General features: G+C 54.6%; 9 protein-coding genes across 9 annotated transcripts; 4 read left to right on the top strand and 5 right to left on the bottom strand.

Moving 5' to 3' along the window:
* Window positions 1-119: 119 nt before the first annotated feature.
* PG998_008055 (glutamate--tRNA ligase mitochondrial) lies at window positions 120-2,967 on the top strand (the record flags this gene model as incomplete). Its single annotated transcript, XM_066874871.1, has 7 exons — window positions 120-193; window positions 540-585; window positions 752-1,069; window positions 1,134-1,206; window positions 1,274-1,311; window positions 1,378-2,046; window positions 2,128-2,967. 7 exons carry the CDS (start codon window positions 120-122, stop codon window positions 2,965-2,967), a joined length of 2,058 nt encoding a protein of 685 aa, XP_066730816.1.
* A 283-nt stretch (window positions 2,968-3,250) lies between these two features.
* PG998_008054 (cop9 signalosome complex subunit 5 protein) lies at window positions 3,251-4,455 on the bottom strand (the record flags this gene model as incomplete). The annotated part of the gene is made up of 2 exons (XM_066874870.1): window positions 3,251-4,299; window positions 4,431-4,455. 2 exons carry the CDS (start codon window positions 4,453-4,455, stop codon window positions 3,251-3,253), a joined length of 1,074 nt encoding a protein of 357 aa, XP_066730815.1.
* A 332-nt stretch (window positions 4,456-4,787) lies between these two features.
* On the top strand, window positions 4,788-5,777 carry PG998_008053 (mitochondrial 37S ribosomal protein uS10m; the record flags this gene model as incomplete). The annotated part of the gene is made up of 5 exons (XM_066874869.1): window positions 4,788-4,841; window positions 4,899-4,954; window positions 5,012-5,089; window positions 5,149-5,570; window positions 5,626-5,777. 5 exons carry the CDS (start codon window positions 4,788-4,790, stop codon window positions 5,775-5,777), a joined length of 762 nt encoding a protein of 253 aa, XP_066730814.1.
* Window positions 5,778-6,348: 571 nt separating this feature from the next.
* On the top strand, window positions 6,349-7,568 carry PG998_008052 (tryptophanyl-tRNA synthetase; the record flags this gene model as incomplete). Its single annotated transcript, XM_066874868.1, has 2 exons — window positions 6,349-6,771; window positions 6,864-7,568. Coding segments are annotated over 2 exons (1,128 nt in total), but the record flags the coding sequence as incomplete, so codon positions are not given.
* Window positions 7,569-8,535: 967 nt separating this feature from the next.
* Window positions 8,536-9,764, top strand: PG998_008051 (aquaporin; the record flags this gene model as incomplete). The annotated part of the gene is made up of 5 exons (XM_066874867.1): window positions 8,536-8,874; window positions 8,949-9,000; window positions 9,072-9,390; window positions 9,505-9,585; window positions 9,644-9,764. 5 exons carry the CDS (start codon window positions 8,536-8,538, stop codon window positions 9,762-9,764), a joined length of 912 nt encoding a protein of 303 aa, XP_066730812.1.
* Window positions 9,765-11,519: 1,755 nt separating this feature from the next.
* PG998_008050 (uncharacterized protein) lies at window positions 11,520-13,770 on the bottom strand (the record flags this gene model as incomplete). Its single annotated transcript, XM_066874866.1, has 2 exons — window positions 11,520-12,996; window positions 13,082-13,770. The coding sequence occupies 2 exons, from the start codon at window positions 13,768-13,770 to the stop codon at window positions 11,520-11,522; spliced, it is 2,166 nt and encodes a 721-aa protein (XP_066730811.1).
* Window positions 13,771-14,519: 749 nt separating this feature from the next.
* Window positions 14,520-16,366, bottom strand: PG998_008049 (MBOAT family protein; the record flags this gene model as incomplete). The annotated part of the gene is made up of 3 exons (XM_066874865.1): window positions 14,520-15,046; window positions 15,122-16,143; window positions 16,224-16,366. 3 exons carry the CDS (start codon window positions 16,364-16,366, stop codon window positions 14,520-14,522), a joined length of 1,692 nt encoding a protein of 563 aa, XP_066730810.1.
* Window positions 16,367-17,973: 1,607 nt separating this feature from the next.
* On the bottom strand, window positions 17,974-19,327 carry PG998_008048 (gdp-mannose transporter; the record flags this gene model as incomplete). The annotated part of the gene is made up of 3 exons (XM_066874864.1): window positions 17,974-18,410; window positions 18,483-18,942; window positions 19,046-19,327. 3 exons carry the CDS (start codon window positions 19,325-19,327, stop codon window positions 17,974-17,976), a joined length of 1,179 nt encoding a protein of 392 aa, XP_066730809.1.
* A 1,220-nt stretch (window positions 19,328-20,547) lies between these two features.
* On the bottom strand, window positions 20,548-21,666 carry PG998_008047 (short chain dehydrogenase; the record flags this gene model as incomplete). The annotated part of the gene is made up of 1 exon (XM_066874863.1): window positions 20,548-21,666. The coding sequence occupies one exon, from the start codon at window positions 21,664-21,666 to the stop codon at window positions 20,548-20,550; it is 1,119 nt and encodes a 372-aa protein (XP_066730808.1).
* Between the last annotated feature and the right edge of the window lie 381 nt (window positions 21,667-22,047).

Below are 22,047 nucleotides of genomic sequence, written 5' to 3'. Positions count from 1 at the left end.
GCCATGTAAGCTGGGTACAGTCTAATAAAATGAGGTGCATACATTCTCTACTTCTCATCAGATTCCAAGCCGACTTAAGCAGTCGCCTATTTATAGACTGTTCCTGATATGACTTCAGCATGGAGGAACCTTCCACGCCTCCCTCTGCAGCTCTTCCGAAGAATGTCGCCGTCACCACCGCCCCATGCGTCATGTATTTTATACTTGAGTGGCGGGCTGTTTTATTTCTCTTTATCAATCATCCACAGGCCTTAGGCTACGGATACATGCGTAGCAGTCGTAACGTAAGCCCACCTGCATAGGGCTGTCCAATCGGGATACCAACTGATCGATGCGCTGAAGGATAAACCCACCAGTTTTCACATCTGCATAACCCCCACCACCCACATCAAGCGTACGAAGGACATATGTACGCCATCCATCAGCTACGAGAATCCACGGTGGTTCATACAATTACCATATTAAGTAATACTTGTTCTTTCCTGCACAGCTGTATTCTGAAAACAAAGTTGCCGTATTAGAATCCTCCTTCGCGTTAGGTCACACTATGTTGAATACGCAGACCCTGGACTAGATAACCCCGGGGTATGTTTTCGCACATGGGGGGTGTATTCTAAGCTCGGGGCGTGATATGTCTTTAAGCAGCATAACACCTAAGCTTTCTCAAATCAAGCTCTCACAGCCAGCCCCTGTATATAAATCAAGACGAGAGAGCGTATCTGACCACGAATTGAAACCACACTTTTGAGAGATCCGGGACAAGGCTTCTGTGATGAGAGCCTTGCATCATGTCGGCAGTCCCTTGTTGCGGGCGCTGCCGAGGGCGCCACTGACTGCAGGAGCGGCCAATTGGACCTTCAAACGCTTCGCATTTGCAGGGAGACCAGAAAAGGTCGAGCAAAATCTCTACCAAGCGAGAACGTCACTCATGCCGCCGGCCAGGACCCGTTTCGCGCCCTCGCCCACTGGCTATTTGCACTTGGGGTCTCTGAGGACGGCTTTGTTCAATTATTTACTGGCCAAAACCACGGGCGGCCAGTTCCTTCTCAGACTGGAAGATACGGATCAAGTGAGCAGCAACCCGAGCTCTTCTGTTTGCACTCTGAGTCTGGAAGCTTACATGGGTCATACAGACGAGGATAGTGAGCGATGCCGAGCAAAGGCTGTACGAGGACATGAAATGGGCCGGGCTCAAATGGGATGAAGGTTCGTTCTGCTGATGATTACGTTAAGGATATTGCGCAGACATACTAAACGGCATCAACCGACTCAGGCCCCGACATTGGCGGCAAGTTCGGACCATATAAGCAGGTATTATCCCCATATATCCCAAGCTCCTTCACCTTTGCATACACTAGAAGCTCATACTCCATATAGTCCGAGAGGCTGCCTATCTACCGCCAACATGTCCAGGAGCTCCTCGACCAGGGCAAAGCCTACCGCTGCTTCTGCAGCCCCGAGAGGCTGGACGAAGTCAAGAAGCTGGCCATGGCCGCTGGCGCGGAAATGCCCGGCTATGACGGCCACTGTTCGCACATCTCCGTCCCCGAGTCGGAGCGCCGGGCGGCGAGCGGCGAGGCCCATTGCGTGCGTTTCAAAACGCACGGCCACGGCAACTTCGAGCCCCTCTTCAACGACCTAGTGTACGGCTTCTACAAGCCGATGCCGGGGTCCGTGGATGACTTCATCATCATGAAGCGCGACGGTTTCCCGACGTACCACTTCGCTAATGTGGTCGACGACCACCTCATGGAAATCACGCATGTCATTCGTGGAGCAGAGTGGCTCGTGTCCACCCCTAGGCACGTCGGGCTATACAATGCCTTTGGATGGCAGCCCCCCACGTTCGGCCATGTTGGGCTCCTGACAGATCCGCAAAAGCAAAAGCTCAGTAAGCGCCATGGTGACATCGACATCGCCTCCTACAAGAACAAAGGCTATCTCTCGGAAGCCTTGCTGAACTATGTCGTACTGCTCGGTTGGAGTGCGGGCCAGGGCACCAAAGGAACTTCTGAGGTTATGAACATTGAACAAATGATCGAGAAGGTCAGTTTTCAATGCCATGCCAAACAAGCCAGTATTGGCGATTCCACTACCATGTCATATACTGAACGATTTCTTCACTAGTTCCACCTCCGTTTCACCCGCGGCGACATTTGCGTGTCCAACAAGCTCGACTTCCTGAACAGCAAGCACAGAGATAAGCTCCTGGTGCAAAGCCCCAAATACCTGCAGGCGCAGGTCGTGCCTCCCATAAGCCTGGCGATCCGCACGCTAGAGCAGAAGCGAGCCGGGCTGCCACAGCTCCCCGAAGAGGTCCCTGACCACAGCATGGCCACCACTTTCGACCAACTAGTCCCCGCCATGACCCCATCCTGTTCCGACGGCCCCGGCCTTATCAATCACAACGAGGCGTATATCGGCAAAGCCTTCGAACTCGACCAAAGGAACTACGTCAATGCCGCGAGCTTCGTACAGCGCAACCGGTACCTGTTCTGGACCGTCCCGTCGAAAGTATACCAGCAGACGCTGAGTGAGGGCATGCGGGAGTTTGATCATCTCTTTATTCGGACACCTGAGACGACACCTGAACAAGGACATATTGATGCGCCAAGGAGCGCCGTCGAAATTACCACAGCGTTCGCCGACGCCCTCCGCGATATTCCCGCAGACGAATCGTCGTGGACCGTGAAACGTCTCCAGGAGGTCCTCAACCCGCTTATGAAATCCATCGTCGGGCTGCGTTCAATAATCGATGACTCGAAGTCGTCGACTGAGACACGAGAGAAGCCGTGGGGCTTTTCCATCGTGCGGTGGTTCCTGTTCGCACTGCAGCCTGGGCCGGCCCTGATCCCAAGTATGGTGGTTCTGGGCAAAACAGAGACCATGGCTCGAATACAAAAGGCAATCGACTCGGTAGCTTCTGACCCTTCTACGGAGAAACCTGCGACTGCAGAACACGTTTAAGAGAGAGAAAAAGAGGGATGACAGTGGAGCCGCGATGTTGTATGTTATTTGGCAGAGCCAAACTCTCTTGTATTATTCTGTGTAACCTAAGACGCCTGTAGAAAATACACCCAATGCCAAGCAAACCTCAACTCAGAACGCCGTCTGATGCTTCATGATCTCATAACCTCTAGCCTTTAATGGAAAGCAGGACCAAATCTCCTCACCATTGCATTGCCCCTCGGGTGGAACTCGGTTGCTGAACTCAACCATATCAAATATCCCTTAACACTGCTGCAGCACTTCACGACTCGACGGGAGCGGCACTACCTCCATTACTTTTACCAAGGCCATTGAAAACCTTGACCTTGACGTCTGTCGCCATCAGACCCTGCACCTCCTTGCCAACCACGGCGCGGCTGTCTCTAGAGAGCTTTTCCAAGTCTGAGTCTGCTGCTCTCGTGACCACATGCTGACCAAACATGCCACCACCGCCGCCACGGATAGAGCGGGTGATCACCTGCGAAGCCTCTCGGATCTTAGAGCCGAGATCCAGCATTTGCTTGTTGCCGAAGTCGCGGTTCGTAAGGAGAGGGCTCTGTGACAGAGTCTGCACCCAGTACTTATTCCAGAGCAACTCCAAAAGCTTCGTGTCCAGGGTGCTCTTGAAGTGCGACACTTCCATGCTGTAGTACCTGTTCGCGTGCGCGCCGAAGTCTGCCGCCTTGGCTAGGGGAACCGAGGTACCTCCGTGTTCATTGCCCTCTTTGTTCTTACCCGAAGAGGAGCCGGCCAAATCTGAAGCTTTGTAACCCGGTGGGAAGGTTCGGAAGGCGCCGATCTCAACACGGCCGGCGCTGATGGTGCGGTCGGGGTCGATGACGACGGCGCAGAACGGCTCTTGGAACTGCTGCTGCAGGGCCTGGGTGTCGACGTCGATACCACTGAGCCAGCAACCGTAGCCAGGATGACTGTGGTACCAACCAACAACGTTCTCTTCGCGGCCTCCTTGCTCACGAGAAAGTCGCAAGTATTCAATCATGTACTCGTTGGCGTCGCCCTGAGCGTTGACTCGGGTCTCGGTACCCTCGACGGGCAGGCCAAACGCGTCCGTCACAATGAATGTGTCGCCGGAAACGTAACCCTGCATCAGTCCCATGACCTCGATTTCCCCGCCAGACCGTGCGTGCATCACCATCTTGATCAGCGCCACCGCACTGATGCGCACATGCTTAAAGTGGTGGGGGTTCTCCTTCCACGGCTTCAACTCGTCGATGGCTTTCTGCTCGGCGGGCGAATAGGCGTAGAGTGCATCTCGCGTCTCGTCGACGAGTTTTACGTCGTTGTCGAGCTCTGGAAGAAGGGGACATTCTGTTAGTATGGTGACAGGATGGAACCGAGAGGCGGATGGTGGGGTCATGGTGGTGATAACATTGAAGGAGCTCGGAGGTGTATTGATTGACATGATGCGAATGGAGACTTACCCCACGACTTCATAGCCACATCCATCTTGACTGGTGAGCTCCTTTGGGAGCTTGTACTGTATCTTGATGTTTGGTGGTAACAGAGAGTAAACTGTGAATCAGGAAGACCTGTTGGATGTCTGTTCACTGTGCCATTGACCGTTGACAGTCGAAGGTGGGGAGCTAGGCTGCAATAGCTGCTACAAGCATGTTACCTTTTAATTGCCTATCGATAGAGCGACCCGCTTTCTCGATATGCCTGGCCGGCCCAAATTTCGCCGGCCCTCAATTGAGGATCCTTGGGTTGAAGGCAGTGAGCAGATCGCGACTTTGGCTGTCTGGGGGATGTGACGAGCATATACAGCTATGTCATCCACAATGTCCAGATCCAGCATATTACAGCCCTTGCGGCAGTCCCTCACAAGGCCGGTGGTATGTTCATCTTGGGAAATGGATTTCGCCTATGATTTGCTAACCAATTCCTTGCAGGCCCGACAGCCCCGAAGCGCATTCATTGCCTCAGCCTGCCGATCAAAGGCTTCGATGTAGACGAGCCCCTCTAATCGGACTGATACGCTACATAACTTCTGACGCTTATATAGAGCCAAGCCAGAGCAGACGCCCAAGCAGACAACGCCCGACTCCATCCCAAGCGATGAGGCTCTCCCATTTCCCATGAGGTGGGCCACCAAGGTTATCTCCGCAGCCGCAAGAACCGCACAACTAACACCAGTCACAGACACGAGGTTTTCCCGGACGAACAAGCCATTCGGCTCCCGCGAGCTGTACAGTCTCTCTACCTTCAGCCTCTGCGCCGGCAGGCCGACTACGGCGTGCCCACATGCGACCTGCAGTTGCGGTCCTACAGCGTACCGAATCTGGAGTTCTTCTGCGACTTTGCTCTGCGCGCCGCTTACTACTTGAATCTACCTGCTTTCGGCGCGGTACCACTGCCCAAGATCACGGAGCGCTGGACGGTGCCGAAGTCGCATTTCATTTTCAAGAAGAGCCAGGAGAACTTCGAACGTATCACACGACGACGGTTAATCCAGATCCGCGACGGACACCCCGAGTCTGTGCAGATCTGGCTGGCTTTCCTGCAGAAACACGCCTACTATGGTATTGGTATGAAGGCCAATGTGTGGGAGTACAGCAAGATTGGTAAGTCATGGTTGAACTGATGTACTTGTGTGGCTGGCAACTAACAATTATGCAGGTGTCGGCAAGGAAATGGACAGAGAGAGTCCAGCTATGCAGGCTGCGATCGATGAGAAGATGAAGCTCCTGGGCCGTGACAAGACCGAAGGTACCGTCCAGAAGGTCCAGGAACTGTTGGAGAGCGAGCGCTTCCGGGTCCAGGGCGGATAGGCCAACATTCTATACAGTCCAGAGAATTCATCCAAGCGATATCGCACTTGTAAAAGAAGATATGTATCATATAGAGAAAATCAACTGTACAATCACTTGAATCAAGACCAGATATCGAGCATCATTGCGCGCCATAGAAAGCAGCCCCAGGGCCAAGAAAGCGCCATAGCGCGACAATAACAATGTGCCCTCCAAAACCTGCCGTTCAATCAATCAATAAAGAGCAAGCTTGTCATGATATTGAATGAACTCATCCAGTAGGAATGATCATGCGCCGCTGAAATGCGGTCATTAGGGGTTATTGATGGTCCGAGCGTCCCACGAAGTTTGTCACCCGATTCATACAGTTTTGTACAGAGATTTGATGAGACGAGGAATCCATTTTCAAAGGCAATAACGGCCGCAAAGACTTCAAAGGTACATTTATACTCGGCTCCAGGTGAGAATTATTCATAAACGCATCTTTTAAATAGCCACTTGCTGATTGGGATCATAGTACCTGTATCGGGAACAGAAATTCTCTGCCCGATTGCTGTAGGTAGTAGAGACGAGAATTTGTCTCATTGTAGTAATTACCGTCGACAATCTCCTCTACTGTTTACACAACTCAGAGAAAACACACAGTCTTTGCTTGTCACAGAAAATGTCGGCCAAACGCATCTTTTCCGGCATCCAGCCGACGGGCGTGCCGCATCTGGGCAACTACCTGGGTGCCATGCGACAGTGGAAGCAATTACAAGATGAGGCGTCTTCCTCTCCAGGGACCAAGCTCTTTTTCTCCATAGTCGATCTGCATGCCATCACGATGCCCCAGGATGCCCCAGTGTTGAGACAACGCAGGCGCGAGATGATGGCCTCGTTGCTAGCCATCGGATTGAACCCAGCTAAGTCGACCATCTTCTACCAGTCCAGCGTCCCAGCGCATAGCGAACTGAAGTGGATTTTGGATTGCACAGCATCAGTGGGCTATCTCAACCGGATGACACAGTGGAAGGTATGTCTATGTGTATATATGCATCTATATCGATGTGATTGTTCTTCGAGAACTGGTGTGTATGGACGCAGCTAACCTATATCGCCATGTAGAGCAAACTAGCAGAAGACAACAACAGCCTGCGCATAAGTGATGAGACCATCGAGAATAAGCTCAAGATGGGGTTGTTTGGCTATCCTGTCCTCCAAGCAGCGGACATCTTGATACACCGCGCAACACATGTCCCTGTTGGTGATGACCAGAAACAGCACCTCGAGTTCGCAAGACAGTGCGCAAGATCCTTTAACAGTACCTACCCCGGTGGTGACATGGTATCTCCGGAGACGATCACTACCCGCTCGCCCCGCGTCATGTCCCTGACCAACCCGCATAAGAAGATGTCCAAGTCGTCGCCCAACCACAGCTCGCGCATCCTCATCACGGCCCTGGAAGACGAGATCCGCAAGCGCATCCGCAGCGCCGTCACCGACTCGCTCTACGCCGTCACGTACGACCCGCAGGAGCGGCCAGGCGTCTCCAACCTGCTGGACCTGCTGTCGCAGTGCGACCCGGAGGCGCGAGAGCCCGAGGAGTGGGCGCGCCACTTCGAGAACGCCAATTTGGGCGACCTGAAACAGGCGACCGCCGACGCCGTCGTGCGCGAGCTCGCGGGAGTTCGCGAACGGTACCTAGACTTCCTCAACCACAAGGGCGGCCGCTGGCTCACGGAGATCGAGGAGGAGGGCGCCAAGGTAGCGCGGGAGAGCGCCGACGAGACGATGCGGATGGTGAGGGATGTGGTGGGGCTAAGTGATTAAGTGATTAAGCTGCGTGCATGTATACATACTCAGGTTCAGACCATGGTGTCGGTAAGCTCTGGTCTCTGTCTCTCGATGCCAAAGGCCGCCCAGAACTAGATATGGCGATGACGGTTCGATCTTGTCGTTTCTCAATTCCGGACCTTTTCATCCCTGGTAGCCTGGGACAAAGTAGCCGTTGGTGGCTGGCGCCTCCCCCCCTCCCAACGGTTTCCTGCACCAAGCCCCGAATGATTCGCTCGGTTAAGCAACCGGATCGACCATGCCGTAGATATTTCGATCCAACCGTTAGCGACCTAGGCGCGCAAGGCGGGCCTGGATTGCTAGAAGGCTGGCAGTGGTTGGTAGCACTTGCTACTAGCTCGCCAAACGGCCAGATCTAAGCGCCATCCTCATACCTGCCTCGAACCACTACAGCTGCTACTGCGAACTCTAAGCCGTAGACAGTCGCTATATTAACAAGCTTGAGCCAATAAACGCGACCGTTCGTCATGTATACCGCATAGCCTGCCGCTTCTACTCCACTCTCTCCGTGTCATCGTCACCGATCCCCTTCCCCGACTTTGACAGAAGTCTAATTCCTCTATCGAAACAGAGAATCGGTGGCGCAACGATACCACCATGAACTGCGACAGCTCGTCATCGGATGGTATCTTGTCCCACGGGACTGGACGAACTGTGTGATGAAAGGGACGACGGGAGAACCTTAAGTACTCTTCAAATCCTAACCCGTCTCTCTGGATCATTCCCAGAGTCAAAACCGTAGAGATCTTCCCAGTCTTCCATGCCCCGGACGAGAAAAGCGAGACGTCCCCAGCTTTTCTAGTTCGGTACCATAGTATACATATACATATCGCTCCTCGCTAGATTTCCTCTCCGGCCACTCTGCGTCGCTCGTGTTCTATATAGAAGAGAAAGAACGACAGAGTCAGACATCCCACACAGAAAGAAGAAGCCAGCCCCCACGATGAACGTCGACCGTCCCGGCACCCGGATTCGGATGCCCTGGGAGTCGCGCTCGCGGTTGAAAGTACGCAGCGTCACATCGGGCTCCCTGGAAGACGGCAACTCGACCGCCCCGCCGCCGCGGCGCATCCCCCTCATCAGCCGCTGTCCCAAGACGCTCAAAAACCACCTGGTCGCCATGCTGTCCGAGTTCGTCGGCACCTTCATGTTCCTCTTCTTCGCCTTCGGCGGCACCAATGCCGTCAACACGGCGCCGACCGCGGGCGAGCCCCTCAATGCCAACCCGGCCAAGTTGCTGTATATCTCGTTGTGCTTTGGGATGAGTTTGATGGTGAATGCGGTATGTTCTTGCTACTCTCCTCTCCACTCAGAAGCTCCCTCCTCTCCAATTAAATGTGCTAACAGTCTTACTAGTGGGTGTTCTTCCGTATAAGCGGTGGTCTGTTCAATCCCGCCGTTACAATGGGTAAGCGCCATCGCCCCCTTTCCCTCGAACTCCTGAGTACCAAAGCTTTCATACATCAACGACGATTCTAGGCACCTACTCATTAACGGCTGTGTGGATAGGAATGATGCTGGTCGGGGCTTTGAACTACGTCCGCGGCTTTCTCATTATAATCAGCCAGATCGCCGGGGGCATCGCCGCCTCGGCCGTTATTTACGGCCTGCTGCCGGGCCCCCTAAATATCCGGACGAACCTCGGCGGCGGCACGACCGTCGTCCAGGGTCTGTTTATCGAGATGTTCCTGACCGCCGAGCTAGTCTTTGCCATCTTCATGCTGGCGGCCGAGAAGCATAAGGCAACTTTTATCGCCCCCGTGGGCATAGGTATCAGTCTTTTCATCGCCGAGCTCTTGTATGTTACTCATCCCTCCCCTGCCTCTTCATTCCCGTGCATCTCAAACACCACGATTTTGATATAAGCTGCTCTTGCTACGTTCAAGACAGGATACTGAACTATTTGTCATAGGGGTGTGTACTACACGGGCGGAAGCTTGAATCCTGCGAGGAGCTTCGGGCCATGTGTTGTTCTTGGTTCATTTTCCGATTAGTAAGTTTCACAGTAGCTCTGCCTTTCTCGACTGGTCACTCACGCATATATGTTGCAGCCACTGGATCTATTGGGTTGGCCCCATACTTGGCAGCTTGCTGGCGTCAGCATTCTATCTCCTAGTTAAGGCCCTAGAGTACGAGACGGTGAATCCGGATCAGGATAGCGTGCACAGTTAGTTGTCAAGGTGATGTAGAATCATATGTTTTCTTGCAATTAACCCACGGGAATCTGCAAGAGATCAAAATAATACACTCTAGATAAGAATTCTTTCCGAACAGTGTGAAGTGGTACAAGAACAACACGCTGTGTAGGAGATGTAGTGATTCATACTTCTATTTGTCTAATAAACCACTGGACATCCTGTCCCCTATTCATTGAGCTTTTACTCATCGTCATGGATTGGTAGATGCTTATTATCAGAGATCCATGACAATGGCGATACGTAGAGAGTGCAACCATCCATATGCCTGTGAAAGCTTGTGGTATGTTACCCATGCATCGTTGTTCCGTAGACCAACCACGATGACTATCACTGGTTGCCAAACATCTGCTTTAACTTTCCGCCAGAATTCAGATGAGGCCTCAGTGAAATCCGGAGTCCTGGCGGGGCTTTCTCGGACCATGAGATTGGGCTCGAGGTGGTTCAAAAGGCGGAATCTCTCCCAAAAGCTCCAGGTATTTGTCCAAGCGACCTGTAAAGGCAGTTCTGGCGTCCATTACTACTCTTGAGTGGTTTTCTGGCTCCCGGGGAATCTTGCCCAGAGCCTCTCGAAGCCGGGAGAAATTAGGAGGGAACGGCGACGGTGGGACATACACTAAATGCCCAGCACGGCAACAAATCCTGCTGAACGTCATCCGGGGGCAACCCAATCTGAATAGAGAAGAAGGCAGTCGCTATCACGGATCTGACCAAACCGAACTTGGCGCCCCCAACAACGTTGTCGTGTTTGAAACTCGCAAAGAAGGCTGTCATGCGCCGGTGTGAGGTACAAACAGCCTACGACCAGTTGGTTTAGGTGGCGAGGCACGTACTCCAGAAATTTCCAGTAGCCCTCATACCCTTCATTTGGCCATTTACGGCTTTTTTTGTTCATGTCGACAAGCTCAATCTTAACTGGATAGTAAACGTGGGCTTCGCCTCTAGCCTCTCTGTCAGTGGCAAGCAGTGGTGAACTGCGATAGAAGACAGACTCCAAAAACACGAATGGGCCGTTTGGGTTTGGGCGAGAGTGAAAAGGATAATATCGTCGATGGCAAGAAAGGCAATCTGGGCGAAAGCCAGTAAGCCGATGGCCATGTTTTTCAATAGTAAACCGACTGGGGGTTTCGTTTGCCAATACCTGGGACCAGATGCATAGTCGAATCTCACACGGAAGTAGGGGGAAATACTCAAAGCGCCCAGACCGCATCATGGGTAGCCGTCTTGATCCTTCGGTGTGGAGAAAAGGATGGTGATCAATAAGAGTGTGGTCCAACGACACGGTCATCAAGGCGCTTGGTGGTGCTGGTTGCAGAATTGGTGGCACGGGGCGTTTTGGGTGCTTCTATGTCGGGAGTAGAAGTGGAAGCGACAAGACTGAAGAGAAATGGGAAATGGGTAAAGAGAGAAGAGAGAACTAAGTGGTTATCTCAAGCATTGAGCGTATTTAAATGCGTAATAGAGCTTCCACCTCAGTGTTTCTCTAACAAAATGGATGTCTAATTTCTGGAAGCCTGAGAAGAATCTGAGGTAACTGCCCCCTTTTACAAAGACAAGCTATACTGGAAGTCTTAATGAGACGAATGTACAGTGTTGCTACTTGAAGGTTCTATAAAAGTCTAAAGCAATCCAAGATACAAAAACGCGCTTCCCTGACCCAAAATTGTTACCCGTACAACAGCTGCCTCAGAGAAGGAAAAGGGGGCCTGACCTCCTTCCGGTCCGACGTTACTCAACTGGTTCTCTGGCGCTTGTTAGGGCCGCCATTATCATCACCGTCCCCATCGTCGCTACCATCATCGTCGTCGCCACCATCATCGCCGCCACCACCATCATCGTCATCATCATCGTCATCATCGTCATCATTCGGCGGAGGCTGCACCCGCGGCTCCTGTATCCCCTGTCTCCGGATATCGTCCCGCACGGTCTGGTACTCAGCCACAGCCGTCCGGAGCGCATCGATGCGCCGTTGGACCCGCGCGAGGCGCGGGTGCAGGAGGGTATCCCCGGTACGAGGGTTGTAGATGAAGCTGGGCCGGGGCGGCCGGGCCTGCGCGCCGCCGTCGCTGCCGCCGTCCGACTCCGAGGGCAAGTCGCCGGCGTCGAGCCGCGCGGATTCGTGGCTGGCTAGGTTGCTGAGCGCGAGCAGGACCCCGTCGGCCTTGGCGCGGAACCCGCGCCGCACCAGCGTGTGGTCCGACACGGCGCCCTGCTCGGCCCCGCGCCGGTCGAAGCGCGCCGGGTCCGCGAACGTGGGCTGCGCCAGCCGCGCCGACTCGTCGCCGTAGCCCATGTCCACGCAGCGCGCGGGCCCGAAGGCTAGGCGCTGGAACTCGTAGGGCGGGCGCACGTCGGCCCAGCGGCTCAGGGCCGAAAGCCGCTCCAGGTCACGGAGGCCCCGGGGGTGCTTGTGGTTGCATGACCACGGCATCTGGCGCACGAAGGGCTTGGTCCACGACATGTCCAGATTGCGGTAGTCGGTCCCCTCGGGCAGGTCGATTCTGCGGCTCTCGACCTCGAACCGGGCCGTCGTCAGCATCGTGTCGACGACCCAGGTGATGTCGGGCAGATCATCGTACCCGTGCGTGCCGTCTAGTCGTTCACGATCTACTATGGCCACATCGTTTGCACCCCGCGACCATTCCAGAGTCTCCAGCATGTTGATGAGGGCGTCTGAATAAGGGGGGTCGCCGTCATCATTATCCAAAGTAAGAGCCGTTCGAACCCTGACGTCGTCAATCTCCTCCATGGCCGCTTGTCGCACCGGCTCAAGGTGCGCCATAGCGAGCCGGCGCAGCGTCTGGCTCAGCCCGTCGATGTCATTCCAGGGCTGCATGGGAAAGGGTTGGTTCTCGACCGTCTCGCTCACGAACCGACGGGGGTTACCCTCGATGTACGACTCGCCGAAGTCGCCTGCGACGATGTCGGGGAAGGCGTTGACGCGCTCGCCGTAAGGGCCCTTGCGCCCCCTCCCTGGGGGCGGGTAGTGCACGAAGATGTTGTTCGCATACAGGTCGCGGTGGTATACGCGCCGCCAGTTCGGCTGGTTGGCTGCGGCGCCGACGCTCCCCCGCGGCCGGCCGAAATACATGTAAGCCAGGGCCTCTCCGAGCTGCTCGGCCACCAGCCAAATGAAGTGCTCGGGGACCCGTTTGCCCTTCTTCGCGAACAGGGTCTCCATATCCATTATAGAGCCGCCGTTATAATATCTGGGCCAGATATTGTAAGCATGAGTTGAGTGACAGCAGCCTCAACAACAACTAGAAGTCTAGTGAGGGTGTCATTAATACATACTTGTAGTAGAGGGAGTAGACCATGTTGTTATCATCATTGACCAGTCTCTGCCAGTGAACCAGATGAGGGAAATAAGTCTCCTGTGGCAGGGTGAACATGAAATCATTGTTATTATCCACATCCGAATCGTCGTCCTCTGCGCCATCATCACCTCCATTTTCATTCCCAGCACCCCCGCGCATCGATAGATCAACCATCCCACCATGCGCCCGGTCTTCCATATTGTCGCTCCAGACTTCATCATCGGAATCGTCAGGCGCCGGCGCATAATCACCAGAGTCATCCAAAGCGCGGCCCTCCGGGTCATCATCGACGCTATCGTCATCGCTATCGTCATCGCTATCATCGTCATTGTCGCCAGCTTGACCACCAGCCCCGTTACCACCGGCCCTTCTAAAAGGCATCGCCATGTTCTCGCCATCCAGACCAACCATGCCCCAGGCCACCGCCGAGGCCGCAAGCTCTCGTGGAGTAGGACCGCCAGGCTCTACCCTCAGCAGCTTGTTGACGTACAGCCGCCCATTCCCGATCGACTGTAACAGGAACACATTGGGCTGAAAGATCTTGACGAGGAGGAATCCATCCTTCTGAATCTTATCGTTCTGACTCCACTCGTTTTCCGGGCCGGGGTCGAAATAGGGGATCTTAACCCCCATGTCGCCATACGGCATATTAATAGATTGAGCCATGGCACTCTTATCTCTTGGCCGTCAATTCGAACATATCATTGCCATTATCATTTCTATCCATCTACTTAAGGGTCCCCTGAGACTATAGACCATGGTTTCTATGTGATAACATTGTACACCGGGTGTGACAAAGCGCCCAGAGGCTCGAGACGGATGCAGCATTCTATCAGCATTAACAAAGCCAAGGAAATATATAATGTTCATTATCTCTTAACAGGATGACAATGGCTGGATATATTTGATACGATGAAACCATCGAAGAGAGCGAGGGGGTGCATATAGCTCATTTACTTGTTCTATAGAACTTATTACAACCAACTGCTCGGGGAGAGAATTGTCTAAACAAAGACTGCCCAATGCGACAGGCGACAATGCCTCTATCGAAGAAAACAATGTGAATAATGATAATAGATTGATTCAGTAAGATAACCAACTCCTTAGAGGCTAGGTGGGACGGGTTTAGGCGTATACACCGTGCTGTGCTGTCTACCAATCGAACCCCTATCCCGCCAAGCCGCCATGCATATTTAACAACACACTAACATAACATGCTGATGCTATCTGAATTCGCAGTTCGGCAAGAAACCATGATACGATTAACTGGCTTATTGATCCAGTGGCTTGCCTCTGTCGCTCCAAACACATTTCCCAATAACCAAATTGCCTTGGGAGTAGCCCGCAGTGAGGCCATTAAACAACCCCCTGGTCTACCATCCTCCACCCAGTCAACCACCGGGAAGAAGTGAAGCCTAAATATTCTTCGCCTTCTCCGCCAGTGCCGGCAACGTCGCCGCCTTTCTAATGCCGCCGCCACTGCCGATGCTCTGCGACTGGCGCCTCTTAATCTCAGTACGGATTTCCGCGAACGCCTCGTCAGCATCCTTGGTGAAGTCCTCGCTGAGCCCAGGGCCGACGAGCGGCGGCCTCCTCTCGCGGCCGGTGGCGCCCGCGGTGCTGTTGAGGCTGTCGGAGCTGATGCTGCCCGACATCTTGACGCCGGCGTCGCGGGTGCGCTTCTCGAGCTTGGCGCGCAGCCACTGCTTGCCGGGCGAGTGGAAGAAGGCGAAGCTGCTGAAGGTGATGACGACGGCATAGAAGTAGACGCGTGACCACACCTTGATCGAGTCATCGAAACGAAGGATCACGAACGGTGTCGTGACAAAGCAAAAGACGAGCTGAGTCGTAAAGTACGACGCGATATCGTAATACCGCTTCGAGGGAAGTGGGTTCTGTGTGACGGGGTCAAGGAAGAACGGGCGAAGATAACGTCGGGCGTCTGTAATTCAGAGGTTAGCTTGGGTTTGAACAAACTTCCGTCGCATCGTGAGCAAAGCTTGGAGGTACAACGTACTCTTGGCGGCAGTTTGGACGAAGCTCGCGAGCACAAATGTCAGGTAATAACCTGGGTAGAATCCGTGCCAGAAAGCACTTGTCGTAAAAGTAGCCAAGCTCGCACGGAATCCAGGCTTCTTGTTGCGTGGCGTGACGCGCAAGTAGATGTAGTAGCGGAGCCACTTGTTGGTGCCCATGTTCCAGTTCTCGAGGTATGCGCGGCTGTTCTGCGCCGACTCGACACCCCAGGGGTTGATGTTCTGCAGGCGGTCCCAGCTAACCCGGCCAGTCGTGGGGTCGACGCCCTTGTAGCCCAGGCCAGTCAAGATACAGGCGCCTTCGGTCAAGGACCAAACGCCATAGTACTTGAGTCGCGTTGTGACGTTGACCATGTGCAAGTAGAAGATCCGGTGAAGAATCGAATAGCTCATGAAGCCATCAGCGAGCATGAACTTCCAGTCGAACCAGGCGTTGAACTTGACAAAGGCGCCAATCCATAGGAGCCCACCGGCCGCCTTCCACATGGCGGGCGTAGCACTGCGTGGGATCTTGCGCTTCTTTCGCGTAGGGGGTCGCTTAGCAGGGTCGATGGTCGAGGGCACATCGAACATGGTGCAGTCGACCCAGCGCTTGTACTCGTTGTAGTCGAACGGGGGGCCGGCCATGAAGGATGGGAAGAACAAGACGAAGCCGGCGTAGTCAAGCAAGTTAGGCAGCTGCATGATACGCCTGTCCTTCTGGAAATCGGAGAGTTGGTCCTCGGGCAGAGTTCCGTCGGCCACGTTCCAGCAGAATGCGCTCAACTTCATGACCATGACCATCTGGGCGCCTGTGATGTCGACGTCGGCAGCGTTGTCGGCGAACTGGCGTCGGAGCTGGTTCACGGCCGTGTGGCCCATCAGGAAGACGAAGCCCATCCATGGCATGTAGGGGCTGCCGCGCAAGAAGTAGGCGAGGGCATAGGTGACCGCGGCGGACACCAAAATGTGCCAGAGGCCATCCCAGAGGTCGAAGAGGCCAACCAGGTAGAATATACAAACACTATGCGGACCAGGGTCAGTCATTTCCTTCTTCTCTTTCGCCTCCTAGAGGACACCCTTCCCGGTCGCCAGGCGACCTACCTGATGCTGTATATATTCTTGTATGCCGGTCGCGCGTCGGGGACCCGCTTCAGGATACCCGCGAGGGGGTAGGACAGGAGGAAGGAGAAGATGAGTTTGACTAGAGGCGCAGTTAGAGGGACCGGCGCAATCAACCAGTGCATGTTGTACAGATGTGGCCGTCGGCTGTCAACGAAGGGGAAGGTCTGGTTTGTCGGAACTGGTACGTACGCTCATCGGCCGAGGCTCCTATCGCTCCAGAGGCCGCTTCGAAAGCTTTATAGTTGGCAAATATTAGCACAGGACCAGCAACAAATGGAGGGTTTGCTCAAACGCCTACGCTTATTGATAAAGGGCAACATCTTGAATCTTGCACAGCGTGGGTTGTCGGCGCACCACGTCTAAGCCGAACAATCGTAGACCCCAAGGCGGGGGCGGTGTTGCTTATAACGCGTATCAAAAGCCGTGGTTGAAGCAAAGGATAATACCGTAATGCGAGTAAGGGAAGGCGGGGAGAAGGTTTTCTTGATGCGACACAACACGCGCACTGTCAAGACATAATTGGAAAGTATTTTTACTGATTGACAAGGGGCAGAGGGAGAATCTGCTGTTTGTCCTGGCAAAAGGGGGCCGGAAAATAGGAGAGAGTAGAGAGCAGAGAGTATTGCAGTCTCAGGGAGCGGGCCCAGAATCGATTTTGTTGAGCTGAAGCCCAAAAAGTCCCGAATGACGAACCTGAGGCTTTGTGATGTCACCTGGCAGAACAGGGCATGGGAAAGAGAAGACTGCCATGGCTGCCATGACATGTGGCCCTCCCCCAACGGCGTGTGCCGCCATTAGTGGCTGTCCGCCCGCGCACTGGCACTGCTGCTTCAGCACATCACATCCTTGGATCACATCGAAATCACCACTTCCATGCCGACTGCACGCGAAAATAAGATGGCGGTTGGATCATCTGATAGATGCATCGCTTCCAGGACTAAAATCAGATAAAGGTTTGGGGTGTTGGTGTAAGCTCTGCGCCGCTGCTAGCACCGTCACTCCACGTGCGCCCGGCCTTGTCTGACACGAGAGCGGCCAACACTTTCTTTGGCCAACATTCCACACAAACAGTGGCGAGTTGCTTTGCATCTCCTACATCTCAACAGAGGCACACAGGCACAGCACGTCTTTTTAATCTGCCAATGCCATCTTTGCTTCTCACAAGCTCACTCTAGAGGGCGACTGATTACCAGGCTGTTGAAAGAATTACATCGTTCTATTATGACTTCGTAAAGCTGCCTGTAGCTAAATTCCAACCATGCAGCATCAGTACCCTGACACCATGCACCCACCAACATGCGACACGCATCGCTGGCTTCCTTCTCTTGTCGCAACAATGACCCATGGGGGTTTGTAACCTATCGTTGCTTTTATCGTCGAGTTTCGAGCTTCCCGTGTCATCATTTGCCTAGGGGCAAAACACTCGTCGTTATGCGCCGTCCCATGTATAAAAATGATTTGCGACCAAACGTGTCCCACGTGTTCCAGTCCGTTCCTTCGCGAAAAATAGTCTATACCAAACCGGCCTGTCCGGGGAAACGGCAGTGGAAGATAGGTTGGAAGATCAAGAATTATACATCTAATGTAAGCGGCAAATAAGGACAGGGGGTTGCAAAGGCCGTCTCGCAGAATCCGCTGGCCCCCGCCAAGAATGGAAAAGACGCTCTGTCGTGGACTTCGTAGCAGTGGGGTTTTTTTATCTTTGGTGACCATCCCGCCAAAGCCGGCTCTAGGAGTTGGCATCGCGGTTGCTCTGAGAGCTGGCACTCATGGTAGGCTGCGCGATGGGCAACGTGTTCTTGGCCACCTCGGACTGGCGAACCTTGGCCCAGGCGTAGACAATACCACTGACGAAACCGATGAAGATGGCCGACACACCACCCAGGGTGACAGGGGCGGCGAAGAAGATGAAGCCGCTGACAGCAATGGGGAGCTTGTTGAGAGCGCCAACCATGGAGTAGGTGGTGGACGACGTGCAGCGGATGCACCAGGCGGAGCAGTACGAGATGAAGATGGCACCCATTCCAGAGTAGATCATACCAATCAAGATACTGTTGCGAGTCTCAGGGGGAAAGTTCTTGGCGAAGTTCGCGCTGGACCAATCCTCGGCGACAAGAGAGGCAACGATGAGGACGGGAATGGTGAGCAGGTTGTTGTAGAACATGGCTACATTGGGCTGTTAGCAAAAGATTTACGTAGTGTGGACTGGATCAGGAAAAAGCAAGAGGTTATACGTACTGTCCCAATCCTTGAAGTTCATGCTCTTGATGACCTTGCGCATGCCCAGCACGTAAGAAGCAGTGCAGAAGACATTCAGGCCCATCCAGGCGTATCCGGCGTTCAGGGTGGCCAGAGCCTCGGCGGCCTCGGCAGTCTGGCTGGCGTGGGCGGTATCGGCCCAAGCGGCGATGACAGAGCTGAGCACCATAAGGCCGAAAGACAACAGAGCGAGAGGGGTAACGCTGCCTCCGAACCAGAGCACCTCGCCGTAGGCGATGACGATAATGGTCAAGTTCTTGAAGATGGTGTAGACGGGGACCGAGAGGTACTGCAGAGACTTGATACTGGTGTAGATCATGCCGACGAGGAGCAGCGAGATGGGGAACCAGCGCCTGCCCTTGTTGGTGTCGAAGGGAGCCAAGTTCTTGATCAGACCAGCTTGCCGGCAGCCTTCGATGGTCGCGATGCACACAATTGACTACAATCCAAAAACATCATGGTCAGTCGGGATTTTGCTCTACAGCACAGCTGGTTCGATTCCACCCGCAGCAGGAGTTTGGTGTTGGTTGGTGTATGCTTACCTGAACGGCGAGGTAGAAGAAGTTCATGTTCCACTCGGTGCCGGACACGACATACTTGTTGACGACGGTCATGCTGATGGAAGACAAGCAGTAGGCCAGGACGGAGACGGGCGGGCTGTTCTCGAAGCGGCCGATGGTCTGGATCAAGGCCTTGTTGGGGACAGGAGCGCGCGCCGGTCGCGTGGGGATGAAGGGCTCCTTCTCGCTGCCGAAGGGAGATCGAGGGCTCCGGGCAGAGTCGGCCATGTTGACCACGTAATCTTCGTTCTTCTTGTCCGACATGTTTGCGATGGTAGAGATTGAGAAGTGGATTAAACGAGTGTGAAGTGTCGCAAGAGATGGTCGAAGCAAGAAAGAAGGGATCGAGTAGGCGACAAGTCGTCGAAAAGAGGCGAATGTCGATCACGAGGCGGGATGAAGAAAAGGGAAAACTGGTTTCCTTTTTTCAGGTCTGGGATGGAAATTGATGAATTGCAGGTAGTCGGGCAGCCTGGACGGGCGGGCTGGGGTCAATAGGAGCTGACTGGCAATTAAAGGATTAAAGGAGAAGCGGTTAAAGCTACTGGGAAGGGACTAACAGTCCAACAGTGTACAGGGTCGAATTCCGGTGAAGTTCCAGTGGAGTCGACAGCTGCCAGCGGGAAAAACACGAGCTGACGAGTGAGTTAGGCAGAACGCGCGTTGCCTGATTTGACGGATAGGCAGCTTCAGGGCACCCCTGGCTGAAGTGTTCTTTTTCTGTGCTGGCACGCGACTCACCCTGCTCAGTCTTCACTGGATAGCCGCCGTCATTCGCCCATTTGCCAGGCAGAGGTACACAATCAGACGAACCTGCATCGCTTCTTGCGAGAGGTTGATGCTTGTCGGCAAGCGCTGTTGCAAAACAAGTGCCAGTATCTTCCTCCTGTGCATCCTGATTTAGATAGGGTAGAGAGATGTTCGAGATAGGGACGGCACTATGCCCTAAAGAGGCTTAACGGGCTCTGGACCAAAGCTTCGCCGGGGCCTGTGCGCAAAATCAGAGAGGCCCAGAGGCTTCTCGCGCAGAACATTCTCTCGTTTCTCCCCCGGCTCTGCCCCCGAGACGAAGAGGGCTCCATAGCATAAATCGCACAGATGAGCCCCGATCTCCAGCAGAGGCCGGACTCGCCGTTGTCATTGGCCAGCCGCTTCGATCCCACCAGATTACCAGATTCATCTCTCCTTCACTGCCACAGTCCATAATGCGTCCCCTAATCCGCAGGGCTTGGCTTGCTTGCCGTCAAGCATTTTCATGTCTTGCATGGCGTGCATCCAGCAGCACCGACACGCACAGAGACACAAACGTATGGCCCAGACCGCAACAAACCGCGAACGAGCTGCTTGTCGGTTCTGGGTGTGTTAAAATAGAACAAGCCAATAATAAACGTCACGTTATATGCCATGGTCGCTCCAGATGATTTCCTGGATTTCCTCGTATCGTACCTCGTATCTATACCATCGTAGCCTATAGTAGCCCAAAATCAAGTAATGACCATGATCTGATCCTGCATCTCGCCGCCCGAGTCGCCCGCCATCTCCTCATCCTCGTCCCCACCCTCGGCCTTGATCTCAAGTCCCTTCTCCTTGTCCTGTTGTTGTACATGTTGCTGCAGCTGCTGCAGCTGCCCAACCGCCGAGCCGACACTATCGGCCCGCCGCTGCTTATCGCCCGCCTCGGCGGCAGCGGCAGCGGCGGCGGCAGCCTCGAGAACCTCGGGCGGCGGGGCGTGGTGGAGGTGCTTCCAGTCCTCGAGCTCCTCGGTGACGCTGCGGAGGCGGTCGCGGATGCTCTCGATGGCGTAACTGCCGAGCACGAGGCGGAGTGGCGGGTAAGCGCAATGGCCCAGCTGCCAGACGAGCTCGGCGCACTTGACGGCGCTCGTCGGCTGCTTGTCGCCCAGCCACTGCACCATGCGCTTGGCGTGCAGCGCGGGGCTGGCTGGGTGCGCGTACGGCTCCGACGCCGGCTTGATGAGAAAGTGGCCCCACGTCGGTAGCGGCAGCGGCGCCGGTGTCGCCGCGGCTGCGCCAGTGCCTGCACCTGCGCCTGCCGTCGCCCCCTCCAGGTCGTCGGCTGGCTCGTCGCGGCGCACCAGCCCGGGCTCCACCAACGTCGCCTTAATGCCAAAGCTGTCAATCTCGTATAGCATGGCTTCGATCAGGCCCTCCACCGCGTACTTGGTCGCGCAATAGGGCCCAAGGCCGGGAACTCCCAATGCGCCGCTCGTCGAGCTGAAGATGAGATAGCGGCCGCCGCGCTGCTCGCGGAAGTAGGGGAGCGAAGCCTGGATGATGTGCAGGGTGCCCATGAAGTTGGTCTCGAACTGGTTACGGATCTCGTGATCGTCCTGGTCTTCGCAGGCGCCGATGACGCCGTAGCCGCTGCAGTTGGCCACGACGTCGACGCGGCCGAAGTGCTGCCGCGTGCGCTCGACCACCCGCGCCACGCTATCACGCGCGCGCACGTCGCAGAGGAGGCCCAGGCTGTTGGGGCCCGGGTGCTGCTGCGACATGGCCTCGGGGCTCGTCTCAAACGTGCGGCCGACGGCGGTGACGAGGTCGCCGCGCGATAGGGCACACTTCACCAGCGACCGGCCCATGTGGCCGGTGCCACCAAACACCTGGAATAAGTTGCATTAGAGCAGATGTTGTGCTAGGAGTGGGATATACTCACAATCCATACAAGCTGCCTTCTTGGGGTATCTGGCATGGGAGGGTCGCAACTGGCGGGTAGCAGCAGCTTGGGCCGCGGAGGAGCGATGCTACTATCTGGCGAGGTGTGAGCCACCTCGGATGAGCTCTTCGCATCCATCACCACATTTCCAACCCAGATTTGTCTTCAACGGCCAAACTGTTCTATCATTCCTATCAATTCTAGAAGATCAAATTTATGGTATTTCGCCGGCTTCAAGTTGGTGTCATTAGTGGAAATCGGTAGCATACACGAGTTACAGTCACAGAGATGTTCATCTAACGGTTGG

Source organism: Apiospora kogelbergensis (assembly GCF_038363985.1).
Source record: "Apiospora kogelbergensis strain CBS 113332 chromosome Unknown utg000005l_segment0_segment0, whole genome shotgun sequence".
In the NCBI taxonomy this organism is placed as follows: domain Eukaryota; kingdom Fungi; phylum Ascomycota; class Sordariomycetes; order Amphisphaeriales; family Apiosporaceae; genus Apiospora; species Apiospora kogelbergensis.
Note: the sequence above shows the minus strand (reverse complement) of the source record. Positions and strands in the feature narration are given on the sequence as shown.